Source organism: Neopsephotus bourkii, unplaced genomic scaffold (assembly GCF_033783945.1).
Source record: "Neopsephotus bourkii isolate Nb327-2 ecotype Australia unplaced genomic scaffold, CSIRO-AGI_Nbou_v1 NB_1376, whole genome shotgun sequence".
NCBI classification, from domain to species: Eukaryota; Metazoa; Chordata; class Aves; order Psittaciformes; family Psittacidae; genus Neopsephotus; species Neopsephotus bourkii.
In genome coordinates this window covers 2,569,532-2,591,657 of record NW_026901855.1, presented here as the reverse complement: position 1 = coordinate 2,591,657, position 22,126 = coordinate 2,569,532, and the positions used below count along the sequence as shown (strand labels likewise).

General features: G+C 40.6%; 2 protein-coding genes across 2 annotated transcripts in view; one reads left to right on the top strand and one right to left on the bottom strand.

The window, feature by feature from the left end:
* ACYP1 (acylphosphatase 1) overlaps nucleotides 1–22,126 on the top strand; it is a 428,968-nt gene that overhangs the window by 114,289 nt on the left and 292,553 nt on the right. The gene's annotated exons all lie outside the window — the stretch shown is intronic.
* The window catches only part of TTLL5 (tubulin tyrosine ligase like 5), a 132,779-nt gene that overhangs the window by 24,181 nt on the left and 86,472 nt on the right, over nucleotides 1–22,126 (bottom strand). Inside the window, 1 exon segment of the mRNA XM_061367422.1 lies at nucleotides 949–1,126. Within this exon segment, the coding sequence (XP_061223406.1) occupies nucleotides 949–1,126 (178 nt within the window).

Sequence of the window (22,126 nt, the reverse complement as noted above, 5' to 3'; positions counted from 1 at the left end):
CAGGATAGAAATGCTGTTCCAAACACAGTGGTCCACTCTTTGAATCTAGGTGTCATTCAGAACATGAATAATACAAACTCTTTTTCATATTTCCTCCAGTTCTTAGACATTTAGCCCATCTTTTATCTTTGCAATTATAGCAAAGGAGTCACATATCCTTCAGATAGTTCCATGCAAAGAAGCGAAAGGAGATGTTAAATGCAGTAATAACAAAATGTGTAGGAGGCCTGAAGAAGATTTTCAGGGTTGCAGAGAAAACCTGCATCTGGCATCAGGGTCAGTGGCTATGTCTTCTCTACAGTGAAGGTTCTTAAAATAAATTAATACAATTCTTAAATAAATTAAGATTCTTCTAAATAATTTTTGAGTCCCCTTAGCATACTCCTCCTTTGATAACTGCTCTTTTGATAACTGAGTCAAATCGTATGAGAAGACACTAAGGAGGAGGAGAATTTAATCAAGATGAAGCCTTGATGGGGTCTGTTTGACACAGGACACAGTTGTCAACACAATTTCAAGACCTTATATTTAGAAACACGGAAACATAACAGTGATCCAGTCTTAAGCACTTTCAAAAAAGAACTTGGGTAAAAGCAGGAACACATCATCAGTGATGAGATTAAGTGACAAAGAACTATGGAGACAGTTCTAAAACTGAGGGACTTTAAGAGGATGCCGCAAACTGGTGCATTAAAGTAAGCAGCATGTCAGTAGCCAAATGAAGGCAAATGCCAGCACAGTGCAAGAAGCCATTGGGAATTAAAGCATAAAAATATTACCAAAATCAGTGCAGATAATACCAGCTTTATTGCAACCCACTCTAAGAGCTACTTCTTCACAAAAGCTGAGCCATATGTACTGGCTCTGGGTTGATTCTGCACATCTAAGGCTGCGGCTGTCCACATCTAAACACCGCTACATCCCAGTCAGGACTTTTTTCTTAATTACCTGGTGCCGGGCCCGGCTTTGCTCCAACAGCTGTTGTGACTGAAGTTTAAGCTCCTGAAGTTGTTGCAGAGCAAAATTGAGATGGTAAGTTTGATGTGCCAGTGGACTCTGTGTCACCTTGCTGTAGACACTGTCCTCCATCTCTCCTTCCCAGGCAAAACAATGATTCTCTGGAGCCCTGAGAAAAGAAGAGCTATCACTATCACCACTCTGCATACAAGGACTCCTGCTTACAAGGCAGTGCTGCTTCCTGAAAATACTTAGCCAGCTAGGAATTTGTATTAAGTGGCTCCAGCAAGCATATCACCTGCTAGAGGTACCATATGCCAACTGCCATCTTGCTAAGGATTTTCTTGAATTCCAGGCTGGTACTATATTACTAGCCATAACAACATGCTTGAGGAGAACAAAGGAAAAGAGAAGAAAAACTCTGAACTGGAGCATGTCTGTGGCTGATTAGCACTGAAGAGAGACAGAGCTGCAGAAGGAGAAGATCTAAGGATTCCAACCACTAATGAGATAATTATTTATTTGGATTTGTAAAGGTTTTATTAATACACTAACATAAAGCTTGCACCAAGCACATACATGCTGCAGTGAGAGTGGAACAGAAGACAGATATGCAGTACAATATCCACAGAGAGGATAAAGGACTGGTAGGGTGAAGTTGCAACTAGGGCACATATTGACTTCATACAGTTACAACCCAAAAGACCTGAGGGGTCTGAAGACAGACTCATTTCTTTCATCATCAGAGTAATGCAAGTCTTTCCCAGAGGAGAAAAGGCCTCCTGCAAAGAGGCAGTAGCTCTTACAACCCAGGCTTATACAGTGGGAGTTCAGCTGTGGCCTGCAACATGATAAGTACCAACAGGAGCTCACTGGCTTGCTTTGAAGTTTGTAAGCTTTGTCAAGAAGGCAGCACCAGCACACTTCTCCAGAAGGCTGAGAGGCTTTGCAGAGAGCAGGTGGCAGACTGACAGGACCACAAGGTGTCCTAAGAAGGCTACAACAGCCCAGCAGCTCACACATCCTGTGCTCACAAGACAGGATGCCACAGACACACTGAATCCAGACACCCTGGTTAATAAAACCTCCAAGCTTCAGTGTCTGAGCTTCCCAAGTTTCTGCTGATCTTTGTCACATTTCTCTCAGCCACTCTTTCCAAATGTTTCTTTTGGATTCCCATTATTATACTTCCCCCTTATTTCCTATGCGTGTCATAAGTAACTGGGATGTAAAAGACATTTGGTGTCTTTCATGCCACGACTCGGAATGCAAGCCATGGTTTCGGCAAGGGAGTTACTACAATCTACTTCCTTTAGGACCCTATCAAAACTCACAACCTAGATTCTTGGAACATGTCACAGCTTCCCTCTAATGCATTGCACCTTCCCCCACAAGCTTCATCATCACAGCAAACCCCTAAAATTTTTGGAAGGATGTTTTAAACAAGATCAGAAGTAACTACCAGCCTTATGTACTCTCCCTCAAAAATAACCTAACGCATCCCTTTCAAAGCAAATTGAGGACAGGGACTTCAGTTACTAAAGCGTCACTCTCCATGATTGGCTCCTCAGCAACAGAGTAGTAAGACAGTCCAGTGGGAAAGGAGTTCAGCTGCCAGCATCTCCGCTCTGCATCCTCTAGGCCTCCTTCTGCTTGAAGCACTGCTCTCTTACTGGCCACTGGCTGTAGGTAGCCTTCTCTAGACTACTCTAGAGAGTAGAAATCCCACCCATGCTTCCTCAGTCCTCTGTTTCCCCATTGTATACCAGCACAACACCAGATAAATGACTCACTCCCTGCCCCCTTTTTGCTACAAGAATCTCAGTCTCAGTTCTTTTCCTTTCACCAGTGGTTAGAAAAGTGACAACTGTAATGTTGCAGACAGTACACAGGCCCTGAAACCCAAATTGTATAGGTCCAAATGTAGCTCTTGGTTAATCTTGGGAGATCTGCTTCCTGCTTCTGGATCTGCTTTCCCCCTTCTGACCCAGTAACAGGGTGATGATCTTCTACTACTGTGGTTTTACCTGCAGTTGCTCAGCTCTGGATCCATGAATATGTGTGTGTGCTGCTGGCCTCCCAGCACTGTTCCCTGTGCACAGGATGCCATAAAAAGCATGATTCAAAAGGAGGACGAGGCACAAGGAATCTTTGAAACGAAGCTGTCTTGTCTCCAATCCCACCAGTTCACCACATGGATTATCCAGCAGGTTCTTGTCACCTGGACTAAACTCCCATCCCAAATCTAGTCCTTCCACTGCATCAATACAGACTCCACCATTCATTCTGATGTTAAAGCTTATTGGACTTTTCCCCTCTGTGAAGCAGATGGAGTCTCTGTTATGTTAATTCCCCCCATTCCCATGAAGTCAGCTAATCTGCATACCAGCCCTTGAAACAAACACCAGATACAAAGGTGAAAAGCATTCAGGAGCTCCATCAAAGTCATATTAGTGCTCAGTAAACGGCCTGATTAATTCCTCATCAATACTGTTGAAAGATTGTGATCTTCAATACATCTGTTTTGAACTAAACAACAGTTGTATTTGTCTATTTTCCTGGGCTAACTTTTTCACACTATCAATGTCTCAGTTGATAAAATTTGGTGCATTCATTAAAAATGCTTCTAAATAAAGTAAGCCATAGTAGAATAAAGGGGTTATCTCTCATGGATTTCCAAACTAGCTAAACCACATGAAACCAGAGCTAGAATAAACGCGCATTTCCAAAATGGAAGGAGATTACCACTAGGGTCCCACAAGAATCTGAGCTATGGCCTCTGCTGTTCAAAACATTTATAAGTGATCTGGGACAAGACAGGAACGGGAGAAAGAGAGTGAAATAAAAAAAAGTTTGCTGTTGAAAAGCTGAAAGTCACTGTGAAGTGTGAAAAAAAATGCCATTACTGAACAATTAGAGATTAAATTGGTAGATGACATTCAATTTAATAACTACAAAGTCATGTATCCAGGGAAACACAATCCTGGTTCTACACAGTGATGGACTTTGAACTACTTATTTCTCTTCAGGAAGGAGACCTTCTAACTACAGTTATAATAGATTTTTCTATGAAAACATCACTAAAATACTCTCAAAAAGCAAAGTCAATGTTAGAAATTATTAGGAAAGGCACAGGGAACAAAATCAAGAACACTTTTATGCTACCATATAAGCCAAAACTGCAACACCCCTTGCATACTGAGGATAGTTCTAACCCCTGTGCCTCCTCTCTTCTCAAAAAGCATACAGTAGAACTGGAAGAAGTCCAAAGAAATGCTGTAGAGATGATCAAAGGTATGGAACAGCTTATATATTGAGCAATGACTAAATAAATAAGGACTCTTCAGCTTGGAAAAAGGACAACTGAAAGGAAATATGAAAAATATCTACAAAATCATGAGCTTCAGGAAGAAGGAGAACAGGGAACAACTACTCACTTCTCATGATACAAGACATAGGAAAACCCAAAAGTAGTCATCAGGTGGGCAGGTTAAAATAAACAAAAAGATGTAGTTTTTCCTCATAACACATAATTAAACTGTGAAAGTCTTCTTATTACAGGAAGTTAACAACAACAAAAATTTACAGGGGTTCAGAAATTATTAGACAAACTCATAGAAGCAAGAGCCACTGACACTGTTCATATACAAAGATACCATCTCCTGGCCAGACAATCATTGATTACAGAGTCACAGCGAGTATTTGCGAAGTATCACCATTCCATAACATCACCTAATGCTCTTCCCACAAAATCTTCCCTGGGCTGCTGTCTGAGCAGGACATTAAACCAGACAGTCCATCTGGTCTGTGAAAATGCAACCAGTCGTGTATATGTATCAGGGGTCTGCAACTAAACCTATTTCAGGACTCAGTCAGAAGTTAGAGGATTCAATTAAGTGTTCTTTAAGGTATTCAAGTTATATGTTTGATCTAGAAAATAATGTCTGATCCAACTTCTGTCATATCTACCTCCAACTCAGAACCTGCAATACATAAAATGTATCCTTTGATCCAAAAGAATGCTTGGAAAGGTAAAGATTGAGTGAATTGCTCTAAAACACAAAAGTCAAGATGAAATGTAGGAGATACAACTCTACTAAAGTTGGATCTGCTGATAGTCAAACTGGCTTTGTGCAAAAGAGATGATGTTCAGTGACTGCAGACTGTAGTACTGTGAGGGTCACTAACTGAAAGGCAAAACTTTAGTATCATTTCCCTGATCCTCGTTTCTTTTGTTTGACATAATCTAGCAAAGGACTTATTATGGAAATACATATACTGAAGAATGATGGTCTAATTTTTAAAATGCACTGGGATTGCTGCCTTCAACCTTTGTCTACTTCAGTGAACTCTCAAATGCTTTCAATGGGTTTCTAACCTGTTTCAGTCAATATATGGTCTATAGGCCAAAATAAATTCTTTAGGATATATCAGCCATATAAGGTTGGTTTAAACTACCCAGGAAACTGCTGCTGAAACTATGCTTCTAAATCTTTAGGAAGAACTAACTAAAACAAACAAAAAAGCCACAAAAAAACCCAAACCAAAACACCACACACAAAACAATAAAACACAAAAAAAAACACCACCCCTCAAACCAAAACCAAAACAAAAAACCCCAACCAAACATCAAACAAACAAACCCACAAAATCTTTGGCTAACATTTTCTTGCAGCATAGACAGTCTTCTATACAACTCCCTTCAGTTCCAATACCTTATTCTACACACGATGCAGCACAACAGCACTTAGTTTTTTCTAGATATGATACTGAAAACAGTGTTGCTTGCCTGAGTAGATTTTACTCTCATGACCTGCAGAATCTTTCTGGATTGAATATGCTTCTGTGGCTTGCTTCTTTATAGTTGGAAATCAATTGAAATTCATTATACATAACTAACCTTTTATAACATAAGCATTATATAAGGTCTTCAGATCACTTTCATGGAGGGATGTTCAGCTGCAGTTTTGGAAGGTCCTCATGTAACGTATTATCAGGTTGCTGATACTATATCTAAGGCAAAGCTTGCTGTGGTACAGGAAAACAGGGCTTAGGATCTGAGACTCAATATGCTGCGCCAGAGACATGCTCCAACCCTCAGTCTATTTGCCATGCTCACAGGAAAGCATCATGGTGCAGCTTCTAGCTTGTCTCTGCCTGTCAGATGATTTATCAAAGCATAACAACACATTCGCACCCTTCCTGAAGTTAGCTTTTTTGCTTAAGGAATTCTACAACAGGCTCAGCACAGTACTGAAGGCTGGAAAAAAAGCTGTAGAGGACCTCACACCTTAACAGATACTATGGAGTTCATATGGTAGACAGAATATATAAATATCCCCAAACTGAAAGAAAAGCTTTTTCACAACTCACACTGCTTTTGGCAAAGCCAAAAATAACCAGAAAAAAACCCACACTCTCCGTGGAAATGAGGATCGCTGAGTCAGTCTGCTTGTTTTCCATTCAGGATTATTGCCTGAACATTAACAACTGACTGAATATTCCTTTGCTCACATGTACAGACAACAGATACAGCCACAGATGCATGACAGATATAGGCATAGATGCACACGCATGCAAATGGGAAATAGAAATTCCTGCCTGTGCCACCAGAAGAGATTGGGTTTCGTTCTGTCAGCCAGGCTGGTTGTGAGCAATCTTCTCACAGTTTCCTCAGGATTATTTATGAGTTGCTTAGTTTAGAGACCTGGCCAGGATTCAAGCCTTCACTATGTACAGGAAATCTCAGCCTTGGCATTACGGCCCATCCTTTGTAAGCAAGATTCTGTCCTCCCAGCAGCTCTTAGGGCTACTCAGCATTTTTGGCAAGAAACCCACTGTGTTCCTTTCTTTCAACTGTAGCTTTCATAAAGCCTGGGCCAAAATTCCCTCTTTCTTTTCACTGACAGTGTAAGAACTCTCTGCTGCAGCTTTTGCACCACAAAAAGATACAGGTTTGCCTGGAACACCACTTACAAAGGATCTCCATGCTATTATGATTACAACTCAGCCTGAAAGTGCTAGAACACCATGCACTCATCTCCTGATTTTCTGGTTCCAAATTCCCTTCTGCTCTAATTCTCTTTTCCAATGTAAGCAACCCCTAGGCAATCAACTACTTACACCTGTCCTGGGACCTAATGCTAATGTACTGAAATACTCATAAAATGCTAATACATTTGTTTATTGATTACAGATAAAAAAGTCTCAATGAAATCCAGCCTTCATACAGAAAGGATATTATCAGCTCTTAAAAGAAAGCAGAGAGATGGCTTCTGTTCCCACTTCAAACAGATTTGAAGTGAATACCAAGGACTGAAGCTGCAGACAAGACCAGACCAGACCACAGAACACCGCTCACTGAGAAGATCATAGTTACAAAGAATTATGTGCAAGTCTATACTAAAAGAATGACACCAGCAGCTGCTACTGATAGCCCATGCTTCTCCTACACCATTCCTAATTAACTCATTCAAACACCTGACAAAGCAGGATCTACTACACCACCACCACTGCTGGGATGGGTAACACTGCACTGTAAAAGACAAAAGCAGAGAACAACACAAAGAAAATCTTCACTAAAGTGAAACTACAAGGAAATAATCAGTGGAGGGGAAGACAATGCCAGAGTAGCAGAGATTTGGAATATAATTTTTTAGTGCATAGCCTGGATAGAAATTAGCTTGAAAGCTTCCAATGTCCAAAAAAAACCAGCAAAACAAAACCCCCCAACCCCCTCCAAACCCCAAACAACCCCACCCCCCAATTTAAGGATTTTAAAGTATCATAATATTACAAATGGGGCTTTCATTTATATTTCAGCTGAAGCCTTCTTCCAATGGAACACCTGGGCACTTGTTTGATACCAGCTCCTGTGTGGCAGGCAACAATATCAATTCATGGAGTATACTTGTGCTTTCTATGTATCACTGACTGAGTAGGCACTTTTGAAACATTTGAGAAGTGCCTATAACTCATTGAAAGGCAACGTAAACTAAGTTCACATTACTTGTGAAAAGGAAGCTTAGCATTCTTGAAGAATATTCCTCTATATTTAATCTTGGTGAGAACCGACAGGATGATGGCAAGAGTCAGTATAACTGGAGGCCTAGCTAACCGAGAAAAGAATTATCCTCTTTTATACAAGGCAGCAAGCTGACAATGAAAGTATTTTACATCATTTCCTGTAAAGGCTGGAGCTAAGGATGAGCGAGAGCCATTGCTGTTAACAAGGGAATAGAGTACATTTATAAATTGGTGCTCCCACCTTCCCACAGAATCCAATATGATCTTGGACAGCAGTTCCTTTCCCACAGGGCATTCAGGTGGTATGACAAGTCCAGGAAGCTTCTAGTACAACACCTTGGTGGACACCAGCTGCTAGAAAGTAGCTGGTACAGTAACTAATGATTCTGACTAGTGTGGCAGCTCCCAGCATCCTGCTGACTTATGTTCAGGCACTCAGAAAAACACAGAACATTTTGTTTGGCACACTATACAGTTCTTCCATCCCTAACAATAGGCCCTAGATTGGCTATGGAGCAATGATAAACACAGTGGGACAAAGCCCAGGACACTGGGGGCCTGGCTGGGATGCAGGACTGTTGGGCCTCTCACAGTGCTACTTGCCTCAGGGCATTTCTTTGTGTTTTCTCCCTCTTTCACTACCCTGAGCTTCAAATACAATAAATTAAAAATTGAAAAACAGAGCAACAAGTCCTTGAGAATGGTTTGCTCCTGGCCTCTGCTGTTATCAGGAGTGTCTGTGACAGGGTGACTTTGGTGCAGATTAGTTAGCAAGAGTCTACATTTTAGCATGGTCCGTAGCTCTGACTGCTGGACCATACATGCCCCCGAAGTATGCAGCAGCAGCAATGTTACAGAGGTATCAAAAGGGAGCTTTCCAAACACCCACAGGTGAACAAAGCTTTTTTAGTATTTCTCAAATGGCTCAGCCTGTGACTCTTGAGATCTGAGGCACAGGGAGCTGTCCAGAACTCACCCCAGTGCAGGTACTTTGAGACAGGGGAGAGGGAGGAAGCAGCTGGCCTGTGTAAAACAAGGATGCCACCACCTGGCCTGCAATATGCTTTTGAGCCTTGCAAGAGAAGCCAAGGAAAAGCTTTTATGTTAATAAGCAGCCTGTCAAAACACAATAAACATGTAGAACTGCATTTTGGATTCACATCCCGTTCAAAGTGACAAATACAATCTCTCATGGTGAAGGTGCGGCAGAGACACGGGAGAGTTACTGTCTCAGACCATCAATCAGACTTTCCCTTGTTAGTGATGAGGCACAGATGCAGGCATCCTGTAATAGTTTCAGCCTTAGGTTTTCAGCTCCCCACTTTGCCAGCAGCTGAAGCTACTTCTATCTGCACAAGAGGCTCTTACCATCAGTTATCTTTGTGCCATAAAACAACAAAAGGTGTACAAGGTACACGTGAAAAGCCTTAGGACTGAGATGGCTTAAGCAAAGAACATGAAAAGTTCTGTGGATTTAACTACAATTTCCAGATCCATTCACAGGTTAACTGTAATAGCTACCAGAGACACAATTCAAGCATCCCAGGACATTTTAATGTGCGTAATTACCAGCAAATGTCAGGAGTCCCCCTCTACTATTCTCACAATTCCTCCTTTCAATTGAGAGTTGATGTTGTTACAAGGAATTTATTCAAAAACAAAGATGTGAGCAAAAGCATCCAACTCATCTCCTTGTGGTACAGGATTAATGCATGTTTCAGTGGCTGGAGCTGTCCATGTGTCACACTTCCAGCTGCACTACTCCTCAGGTAGGTACACATTCAGCATCAAAAATTTTCCCCTGAGATTCCCAATTAAACTTCTATTTTCTCTGTTTCATTGCATGAGCTTCACTACTAGAGCTATGCCTCTTTTGAGCTTAGCCAGCCTTGGCACACTTAACTCCCTTCATCTTTTTTCTCTACTTAGTCCCTTCTGGCCTTTGATTGTATTTTGCTTTTCACTGAACTTTTTCCACTTTATCGGTTTTTGGGGCTAGGCAAGTGCTCAAAACTGAGCACATTATTCCAGATGTGCATGCACAATAGCTGTAAAGGGAAAGCTCCCTGCTTTCTTGCTCCTTTATTCTACAAGTAATATCAAAGTTCACGGGCTTCCTTCTTTTCTGGCGTATGCTGCTGTATAATTTATTTCCTGCTTCTGAAGATTATTCCTGCCATTTAGAAACCTGGGGTTTAGAGCAAAAATATTTTCTGACAGCAAAGGCAATGTAGTGCCCACTCAGTTCCACTGCAGATCAGGAATGAAATGCATTTTCGATCCCGGGTCCCCACATAAAGGCAAGGTCATGAGTGTAGCAGGCTAGAAATGAGGTGCCTCAGAATGGCCTCTAGCAGGGGAAGGCCAGGGTGAAATTCTGGAGCACTGGAAAACCTCTGCAGGCAAGGCCTGATCTACCTCAATTATTCCTGGATTTAGCAGGCATTATCAACTTCTTACTTTCAGGAGCACTAAACATGCCAGTCTTAGCAAATGAAATATTTACCCTCTGGGGGAGCCAATTTTTGTTGGGCCTCTGGTAGCATCCTTGACTTCATGCCAGTTAGAAAATACTGTCAGTCTTTCTGAACTGGGGAATACTTGGCAGGTAAACAACACCGTATTTTTTACTTCTATTTACACATGGCAGCTTTGAAATTCACTAGTAGAAAGGCTAAAACAAGAAGAAGCAAACTAACAGCCAACTGGCTGCAAAGCTCAATGCTTTCATCCTATTGTGGTTCATGAGGTCACAGGAGAAGCAATGAAAGCAACTGAGCATATCTTCTCCATGTGATCTAGATTTAACAAAATCACATAGCCTTTCTACCCTCAATTAGTGCAAACATAGGGTGAACTTTACTGAGTAGAAGGTGGTTCTGGCTTCATATTTCTTCCATATGCTTCCACACCTGCAAACACAGACAGGCCCTGCAAAAACATTTTAACAGCGAGATATACATACAATAAGACTAACATAGAAACCTGGTATCATTTTGCTCTCATAAGGAAGTCTTGGGGAAGATTATCTACTTAAATCTTGCATGTGATTGCCTGAACTGTGTCATGTCATACCTGTCTCCCCCCAGTTTTAAAGTATTAATTAATGAAGTAATTAATGAATTAATTAGGAGGTAGACTCTTGAGCAAAGTTACCTCACTGTACTACTGTCTAGCTCCACTTTAAATCATTCAAACTTAATGTGTTATGCGCTGCCTTAAATTTGATCACTTGTCCTAATCCAGACGGAATTTCTGAGATGAATATATACACTCAACAGGATTCAAAGTAACAGAAACTCAGATGCAATACCGCACCATTTACAAAGATGGGAAAGGTATTCCTTGTTACAGAGGTTCCACTGTAAAATCCTAGCATAGATCAAGTGGCTCAAAACAAAACATGACTTGAACATAAATTCTTTTCCTTTATCAATGTAGGCAAGTCTATTGAAAACCAAACTGGAAAAGACTGATTGACTTTATTTATTCCTAGCTATATATTTGTGTGTGTGCTGTATGCAAACAGATTTTTGCTTGGGTGGGTAACAGCAGCAGCATATGAGGATGAAAACAGTAAATGGGCACCGCTGTCTAGAATATGCTTATGACTGTGTCTGGAATGAAAGTCACTAATCTCCCCTGGAAACACATATTCCCTACCTTTCTCCAGAGAGGCAAGGGTTAAGTCAGGACCAGTAAGTAGCTCTGTACCCTGTAATGCCTCTTTTGAAAAGCCGCTCACAGAGTTTACAGGGAAAGAGTGAGAGTGTAGCTGCTGTCCCAGCCAACATTTGGTTCCTATTACAGTGAATAAATCTCCCCCTCCCCCTTTTCTTTTATTTTTCCCCTTTTTATATTAAAAGTCCATCAAACACATTTTTTTCTCAATATTTTCCATTAAGTTTCTTCCTGCGTAGCCTTTCCCAGAGTGTGGTTCTCTTTGCTATATATGCTCAACAAGCAGCTGCAAGATCCCAACTGAATAAGAGAATGGGGAATGAAGCAAGCAGCTCAGGCCCCTTGTTCAAGTCTCAAGAAGCAAGTGAAAAGTTAAAGCTGGGCTAAACTGGTGAAATCTGGAACACTTAAGAATAAACAAACAAACAAACAAAAAATAGGCTGTTGAGTTTTGTAGGGATAGGTCTTCTAACATGGGAGATAACAGCCAGAGCGCCCTGCCCCTGCCCCCATCAGCCTCCCAAAAGATACAGCACAGGATGATGTTACAATACAGGGCCTTAAGTATTCCTCCAGGATTGCGCTGTTCAGGTCTCATACCACTTGAGGCCCAAATGACTTTTTTATTTGTGCTGTATGATTCATGCTCCTAAGTTCTGGTATTTTGTTGTCTAAATATTAAATATCAAGTACACAAAGAAACCTATAAAGAACATAACAAGCCACAAAGTTCTCAATTCCACAAAGTTTGCACTGAAGTTCATGAAAGCAATTGACTTTGCTGGATATCCAGTATGCCAATTGTTATGCTGTAGATGAAGATAACTCTGATGGACTGTCTCTGAGAGAAGACTTAATAAATCTGACAGTTTAGATGGTCTGTCTAAAGGGATGAAGTATACTGAAGTGTACAGTCCCCTGATATCATGCCTATAAATTTCAAGTTCAAGAATTATAGCCAGATAATAGAACCTCACAGAAGTAGCAACACTTCTACATTTATAACCTATATACCTAGAGGGAAGGCCAGAATCTGTTCTGCACTTCCAGAACTAGGATGTGCAAGTTCACCCATTCAGGGACTGTGGAAAGTGTCACCTGAAAGCTAGCTGGGCCAGTCATATTAGGAGAAATGCTCCAGGTTAGAGAGATAGAGTAGCAGCATGGCACCAGCAAGATGCATCTGCTGCTACCATTCAGTAACAGATCTAAAGCTGTATACCATCTAGCTGATGAAATACAGTAAAATGAGGAAAAAAAAACCACAAAACAAGAACTAAAGGTCACTTCTTCAAGTCCTTGCTGTGAGGCTGTATGCTTGTGGTTAACAGCCTCATGGATTTGGATAATTTTTCATGCACTAATACAATGGCAAAGTAAAGGTCCTCAAAGAGACCTTTTCCCTTAAACAACTGAAATTTATCAACCTAGCTTCAGTGTAATGAAGTTAAAGGAGTTTCCCAGTAAAAAGAAAATAGACTTAGACAGTCCCCTAAGCACAATGACACTTGTGTGCTGGCCGAAGCAGCATCTCTAGCATTCTTCTCTTCCCCATGTTATAAACTTGATTCTGTATGTAGTTTCTGCTTTCCTTGTCCCTCAAGTGAAATTAGATAAGGTAAAAAGGTATGACAAGAAATAAACTGGGGATTTGAGACTGATCTCGGACCTCTTAAATAGAATATTCTCCTTCCTCAGGGTCTTTACGCAGTTCTATTATGCTGGAGTTGATAGGAAATTTCTTACCTCCACCTCCTGTACAAATCAACTCTCCTGCTGTGGCTCCCTGAACATTTAACAATGGTTGGAGAAAACAGGAAGAAGTGACTGTCTGTGTCACCATACATTGTCTAAAATTTATAACAAAGCAATTACATAAAATATAACTGGGGGGGAGGGGGAGAAGAGTGGAATATGCTCAGATCCACAGAGAGAATACTAGCATGAGCTATTATCTATTGCAGAAGCTGACCCAGTAACCATATATATTGGATAGACGAGAGCATACTATCATATACATCGCAGGGATACAAAACACTACTTACACAGACAGAGACCACAGATAGATACTACACACAAACCATGAGATACAGACTTTCAGCCATCCTAAGAACAGCTTGGCACCAAAGCAGTCCCAGGGTTTTGGTGGTAGCTGTTTACAGCTAGCTTTTTTGGAATTCCTGCAAGCCTCACAATGGCCACACAGCGCTGTATTTGTACTGTAAAAGGTAAGTGCTATTTTTCCCTCACTCCACTGGTTACCCAACTTTCTTAGACATAATGGAAGATACTTTCTGGAAGTGCTTATTTCAACCAAGGCAGCACAAATTCCTAGCAATGTTCTTCTCAAGCTAAAGCTGACAGAAGTTTTCCAAGTCCATAGCGTTCCTTCTAAGAAACCTCCAGAGATACCCTACTTGCAAAAACTACTTTTCAGAAAAGAATTCTGCCCTAAAAATGCACAAGGTATTCTGTAAACAAATTTGTTGTGTATTTTATTTAAAGCTAAAACGCAGCCAAAAAAAAACCACCCCAACTTCAGAACAGAATGTCAGGGTCAGCTTTGAATTACGTTATCAGTATTTAATATAGAAAAAGATTTTAGAATAATCTATAGCCAGCACTGAAAAAAAAAAATAAAAGCACAACAAAAAAACCCCAAACCTCGCCCCCCCAAAAAAACAAAACCCCAAACCAAAGCAAAGAAAAAAACACAACAAAACCAGTGCACCTCCTTCCCAAAACATCTTATGTATCTATTCCCCTCTATTGCCTCCAGAAACTGGTGAGGACATACTAGGACTGGATTATAAAGAACTGCAGGAAAAGAGTGGGAAGAGTTGTTTTTACAAGTTCTCACCTGAAAAAGCAAAGCTATTCAAGTACTGCAGAGCAAGAATCTCCCCATTTTTTTATTTTTTGGCACTTTTTCCCCCAAGGATTAGTATTACAGAAGCATATTGCCTTGCCAGAAGAGACTATTCCAGTTTACAACAATTTTTGCCTCCTCGCTGGTCTTTTGTTTTAAGCTACTCAGAATACAGTCACCATTCCACTCCTATTATTGTTCCACCTCCTATTGGGATCTATCTGCCTCTTTGCCTGAAAACAAAGCTCAGCCTGAAGCATTTCCAGTTACCCAATGTTTTAACAAGAAATATCACAGAGGAGGTCACATTATCATAAAAAAGTTCAATATTCAGTGGAATAAACTGAGTTAAAGCATCTTGGTTTTGGCAGAGAAGCTTTAAGTGAGTCAAGTAGAAGCTCCCAGTTAACTGCCTCCAGCAGATACAGCAGTGAGTGGTATCTGTTCTGGCATCTGTTTAACAGAGACCTTACATGAAGCTTTACTTTAGCTACCACATTTCTGTCTCTCTTTCCTTATTGGAAAGATCATCTGGTCCCTTTAGTCTCAGCAAGGAGTTCTGGGGAATCACGAATGTATATCTTTACCTATTTTACGTGCCCATTACAGAACAAAAGATCAAAATTACTATGATTATTTTAGGAAAGGACTTAAAGCAGAACAGAGGTGAGGAAGCAGTAATTAGGCAAAGAAAACTGAAGTGAAATATATTTATTACTCTAATTGGCCTAAACAAGTGTGAGGTGCTTCACTGACATGTGGCACAAGGCACAAAGGGTAAAATATAATAAAGTAACACTATTGCTACTGCCCACACTCTTGGTTTAATTAATTTTATTTCCCTCCATCCTGGCACTGTAAAGAAGAGTGTAACACATGAAGGCTGGGGCAGAAGTGCTGCACAGGGCTAAGGCAGCATACCTGGCAGCTGCTAAAACAGAACTTCAAAGTCTCAGCTCCCTTTGAAAACCCATCAGGCAAGAACCACTCCTCCCCTCAAGCTTCTTTAGGAGCTGGTACACTTAACCACTTCAGCATGTTTGGCAGTTCTACAGCCACTTCCAAGCAGGTGGTGGAGTGGAAAATTGTGGGAGAGCCCCAGATCACTCAGTTGTCTCCTTTCCCTGGCAGGCAGCAACTCACGTGCTGACCAAAGCAGGTCAGCTGACAGACAATTAAGCATAGGGAACAGGGAATTTGTGGTTACACCTCTGAAACTACAGAAAAGGCCCCAGCTTACTTCAGTCAAGTGGGCCAACAATCTCTTTCTCCAGGAAACTGCTAACTCTGATGACTGACAAAGTCTGTCATTAGAGGAAGATGAGTAAAAGGATACTCAGATAATTATATTGTACATTACAAGGAGCCAGCACACTCTTAAAGTCAGTTCCCAGACTTGTCTAGGATTTGTTGAAAGATCCCTCTCTGTCATCTTGTATGCAAAAGATGGTCAAGTTGCACAAAATTTACTTGGATCACCTACAGCTTGAAGTCTTTCACATGAGATTTCTGCCTCTGCCTACAACTGCAGCCTAGAAGGTAGAGACTATAAGCACTGTTTTTACCTGCAGCATCTAAAAAAAGAGCTTTCAGATTCTGATTATTTGAACAGGCACCATATTTGTGATGTTTCTTCCTCCAGCATGGACAGAAGAGTCTATGATGCATAGGAATTTCATAGGAATTTGTGGTTAAAGATGAAAAAAAAGTTATGCAATCCTATATTGCAGTCCAACCCAATCCCTTTTTCTAGAGCCAAAATGGAATTGTTTCCTACAGTGTACAGAGAAAATTGTATAATTAGTCTGAAGCTCCCAGACTCAGGAACACAGATGGGAATCATGGAACCACTACCTCAGGAATTTCACTAAGTGATTGCATGTAATGCTAAGCATGAGCACATCAAAGATGCAGCTACAGATGCTAATCCCTTATAAGGGCAGACTAAAATATCCCAGCCACTTAGAAGAATAATGCCCTTTCAAGAGTCCCCTCCTAGTACAGATAAGGCACACTAAGAGAGAACAGTAAGAACAGTGTCCAATATCTGATCAGGAAATCTCCATTCTATGCCACTTTTTTGTACTTGATGGCTTTTGTGATGTTTCAGCAAATGTTCTACGTAGTGTTGACTTTCCTTAAAAAAGCCAAAACCAGTGCATTTAACAGAAAATGAGTCTGTAATAGAGACAAATAGAATCCCAAACATGGTCTCCAAATGGCTTGCACAGTGAGATTCATGTTGTGTACTGTGTTTACGGCTCTCTAGAAACTAGTTGGAGTATAAGACAGTAATCAAGCTCTCCCATAAAGGCAAATAACAGACATAAGAAAAAATCTGAAAGTCAATGAGAAGAGTAGTTACCTAGTTTTGCTATCTAACAATATACACCATAAACATGAGTGACATACTGATAAACAAGATGCAAACAACCATACATTCTGTAGCAACAAGCAGAACAATTCCCAGGCTATGAAGTTACAAGGTATCAGGAATTTAGTTAATTTCAGAATTTTAAATATCGAGCACCACAGTTCTCCTTCCTTTCACTGAACTGCTCCTCAGTAACACAGATCTAATGTCTACAGCCAGGTTCTGCAATCCTTTAGAGGTCATAATATGTTAAAAATCTGTTCTGCTTAGAAAATACCAATGCAGCAAACAACTGCACTACATGAATCATATTCTGTCCCCATGCTTCATAACAACCTAGAAATTCATGCATAACTTCCATTCTCTTTGCACAGATAGTAGAGGATACTTTCATATTTAAATCATTTGGGTTAGCATCAGCAGCAAAAAAGTGGAATTTCAGAAACAAATAAAAACATGACTCTCACCTTTGAAAAAGGAAAACCAGTTATACAAATAACATCCTGAATGGGACAAAATATTTAAAACACTAAAAAATGGATTGGATCCAAGTTTCTTAAAATATGCCAGAATAATCCAACTATTAAAACTGGGCTTTCAAAAGCTATACAGGTACCTATTATTTTATTTAATATATGTGTACTTATTTATATAAAATCAAACAAATATGTGTATTTATTTATACAAATTCAAACAAAAAATTAAAATATTTGTGAACTTTGGTAGCAGAGAAAGTTATTGTTCTTTTGTTCATTACGTTAATTCCACATTAAAACACACCTCCTTCTTGAGGGTTTTCAAATTAGAAGAAAGATTATCAAGTTCTCAACATGCAAAACCAAACTCTACAAAAGGCAGCTGTTCCAAAAATACTACTAGGCAGCCTTTGTTGGAACTGTTCATATAGGATAAGCTCTGAATTTTCTTGATTTTTTTTTTTTTTTTTGGAATTTTGAAACCAGAACACTATGGGAGTGCTGTCAGCAGTCACCAAGATCTCACTCCTTTGGAGAATATTCTGGAGATACATGGCAGTTCTTTATCAGAAAGAGATGTGTTATTTATGCACCTCACCTTAGAACTGTGAAGTCTCTGAAGAAACACTTTTGGGGCTGTCTGATTTTCAAAAGCCTGTGCTTAGAACTTCCACATGCACTGTTTTTCTTGTTGATTTCTTCACAACAGATGAGGTTGTGTTCCCTTTGCCATGCTGACTGCCTGAGTTGAAAAGCCTTTAACCACTGTTCAAGTTATCATCCACTAGATATTTACAGAGAAGCTAAATTTTTAGCATCATGAGACTGTCAAAGAGTCTTAAACCCAAGTACCTTCTAGTGGAGCTGAGATTAGAAATATATTGAACATTCTAACAAGTTATTTCAGGTTTTCTCTTAACACCACAGTTTAAGATCCTTGGAAACAACCATGGGAAGTAAAAGTCACTACATTCTAAGCAGTATAGTGTGTTTAATGAGCACTAAAACGTTTTTGTTTGAAATTCAGAATTATTGTTTATAAGTGATAGAAGCCATAAATCCTAGATACTTAATCATCAGACCAACATAGGTGTCAAATCTGAACTTCTGACTAATGTAAAAAATATCATTCTATTTATGCTGCTCTGTAGCTAAAATCTCATAAAAGAAAAATCCCTGAAAATGCTGGATTAGTTGTAAAAATATATATGGATCTGGAACTTCAAACAGTTTCTAGGAATTGGTGTGATTGTTACTTCTTTGTGGATCTACACTTGGTCACCACCAGCAAGAAAGAAGTCTTAACTTATTCAAATTCAAATCTCAGCATCTGCAGCTTTTCAAAATGCTAAGCAAAGAGAAGCTGACACCTCTTTACTCATTAGCATCTTTATCCCAGTATCAAAAAAAGAAACAGACGGTCCAGAGTTAAGGTTTCCTCCTCCTCTTCAGATAGGCTACCAAACTGAAAGTTTTCTAAGCTAAGTTTCGAAGTAAACTCAGTTTTGAACACTGAAGACATTCACAGCTCAACTTGGCTACATTCTTCTCAGGGAATACTTTTTTTTTCCCAGCAACAAGCAAATAAAGAATTCTCTGTGCATACAAAAGGTTAAGACCACATAATCTACAGCCCTTTTACTCCAAAGCGTGACTCTTGCCCAGGCTAAGCATCCCTGACAGACAGCTGCCAAGCAGCATGTGCAGCACTGCCAGACAACAATCACCTTACACTAACTTTTCCTTTAATCCCTTGTGCCAGATAGCAGAAGGATAGAAAGGGCAGTGGAAGACATTTAGTGAGCCAGATGCAATCTGAAATTTGAGCTAAGAAGCCATGCACCATCATGGATACCAGCAGCTGGGACATAAACGGTGCCTTTGATAAAGCTCTCTCATTTTGAAATTCCTTTTATTAAAGCTTGTTGTCTCAGGGCCTGTTTTCAGTAGACTTGGATCAGTCAGGCTCCCTTGGCCTCCCCCCACCTGGTTTGCTGTGGACAGTAATTGGATGAGAAATCTTAATAAAAGTTCAGTGAGTGCAACAGGACAGTGTCTGGAAACTGCAGTATCTTTAAGCACTCCCTAGCTTTTTTCCCATTTTTTGGTTTTGTCTTTTTTTTTTTTTATTTAAGGAGGATATCCATCTTTCAACTACTGTTACAGAATAAAACCCTAGAAATAACCGCTCGTGATAAAGTATGCAACACTGCAGAGCCTACCTTTAACAGTGCACTTAAAAATCTTTGTAATTAGCACTGACTGAACAATCCAATAACCATGTTTCTTGAGCCACCAAAATGCTTTCTTGCTCATTACCAACCACGTCCTCTTACCCAGCATGTTTTGATCAAACTAGTAAACTGGCTGACAGTATAGTGTTAGGTGAAGACTGAGAAAGTACTGCTAACTACAAATGTTACTCGTTACTGTAATTCACACAGTTCCCTAAACAAACAACTGGTGTTCCACTGTGTTGTGGCTGCCCCATCTTCACACTACATAATATACATACACTTCAAAAACCTATGAGCTAATGAAGAGGATCGCCACGTGCACAGAGACAGGGAAGTGCACAGGGAAGCTGAAATACGGACTTTTTTTTTTAACTCTCCCCTTTTTTAAAGAGATTTTTCTTAAACATTGAAGCCCTGCATGGCTCAAACAGCTGCTGCTTGATACCTGCAGCCCAGAGAAGCCTGGGACAACAACAGGCTGTCATGGAGCCAACAGCGTACAATTCACAAACTCTTGCGTCAGCTGCAAAACTTCCCTATCTGAAAGGTGGGGAAAATTAGGTGACAAAGCAGGATCTTCAGAGGAACAGCTGACTAACACTTTCAGGCATAGAAAAGAGCTTTGTGCTTTTGGCGGGAAATTCCCATTATATCACAGGATAAAACACCAAAGAGTGGCATGCTTATCCTGAGCAAGCCAAGCTAAAGCATGACCTCAGGCTGGCCAGAAAATGTGAACGTGCATTGGTGGTACAGAGTTCACTGTACAAAATGGAAGGTAGCCCCAAACCAAAGCCTAGCAGGAAGGAAACTCCTTTGGCCCCTTTTGCTACCTCGTGCTCTGGCATTTGTACTTGGTCACTGAAACCCTTAAGTCATCTGAGCTTGACTCCAGGCCTTTTGGCTGTTGACTTCAAAGAGGTGCCCAGAGACTACCCCACATGAGGGGTGCCTTCTGGAAAGGCTTTCCACATGGGTCTCAGATCATACTGTGCTCCCAACATCTGACAGGTTTACTAAGACAGCAAGATAATTCAACTTCTCTTTCTCAGCTGTACAGCACCAGTGTCTTCAACACAGCTGTTTAAAACCTTTGCTTTCACAAGTAGCCAAACTTCCTTTCTAACACTGCCCTGTAGATACATTTCTTGAAGTGAAAAGGTAGATAACAGACCTGGAAACCTCCAAAAATGAGTTCAACTTCAGGACAGCACTGGAGAGCATAAGGCAAATGAAGGAAAAGTTGCTAACCTGTCCTGTGCTTCATAATCCTGGCTTACAAAGGGGATTTCTATTTTTACACAAAGCAGCATGCCGTTGTGCATCTGGTAGGGAGGATATACAACATGCAGCTCTGAGATTTCAAAGTGCCTTGCTTTGACCCACAGGAATAGCACAGTTCAAAGATGGGCCCATTCAATCCCTCTGTTCTCAGGCCAGACGGACCTGCCCTAAGATCAATGCCAGAAAGGACGCTCTTCTGGGAAACTTCCCAATACCCTCTCAGCTGCACAACTGTAATTCCAACAGCTATGGCACGGTAGTACAGCTTTCATTTCTACCTCACTACCTGCAAGATCAATCAGTGGACAAAACTTGAGGTCTTTGTGTAGCGAAGAGTCAGGGATGGATAAATACTGCCAAAAAAAAAAATAGGAAAGGGGAGAAACCAGACATTCGTGGGATTCCCTGACAGCTCTGTGCAGAAGGAAGGGCTGGGCTGGAAAAAACAGGGCCCCAGGTTCCTGCCAAGCTGTCTGAGGCCCGTCCTTTCCAAATAGCTCAAAGAAACAGCCAAGGCTCCTTGGTAACCCTTTCAGAACTCCTCTAGAGAGAAAGGCTGCTGTGATCAGAGCTGCTCTCACAGAGCTCCAGGCTACTTGGGTCCGCTCATTCCTAGAAGGCTGTAAGCATCAGAGTCTATTTCCCCCATGAGAGTTACTGAAGTAAGATCTAGGGCCACATTAACCCTCTGAAAACCACTCTGGAAAGCAACTATTTTAATGGTGATTGAGAGGTTTAAATAAATGCAGAGGAAAGCAAGATCTGGTGGTTGCTTTGCTAATGAAATACCTAGAACCTATATAGGATATTTCAAAGAGATCTAAGATCAGGGATGGGTGTAGGGAGGTTATGAGTCAAGTCTTGAAAGACACTAAACTCAACTTGTTCTATATTGAATGAGATACTTATTAGAACAGAGACCAGCATGTGACTTCTGTCACAGCCAACAAAATCCTCTGGTGACACCTGAAAGCAGAAAGAAAGGCGAGGAAGGAAGGAAAAAAAAGAAATTATCAGCATGGACTATCTCTACCTGTTGCTCACGTTTACATTTACTGCAATAATCAAAGAAAAACAATTGCATATTGATAAAAAACTGAGTATTTAGCAAGGTCCTAAGCCAGCAAGAGACTAGTATGTGTAAGTTATGAATTAGAAAATAAAGATACTACAGTGTTACTTACATAAAACCAGTGTCTTACTCTTACTTGATGTAATTCCT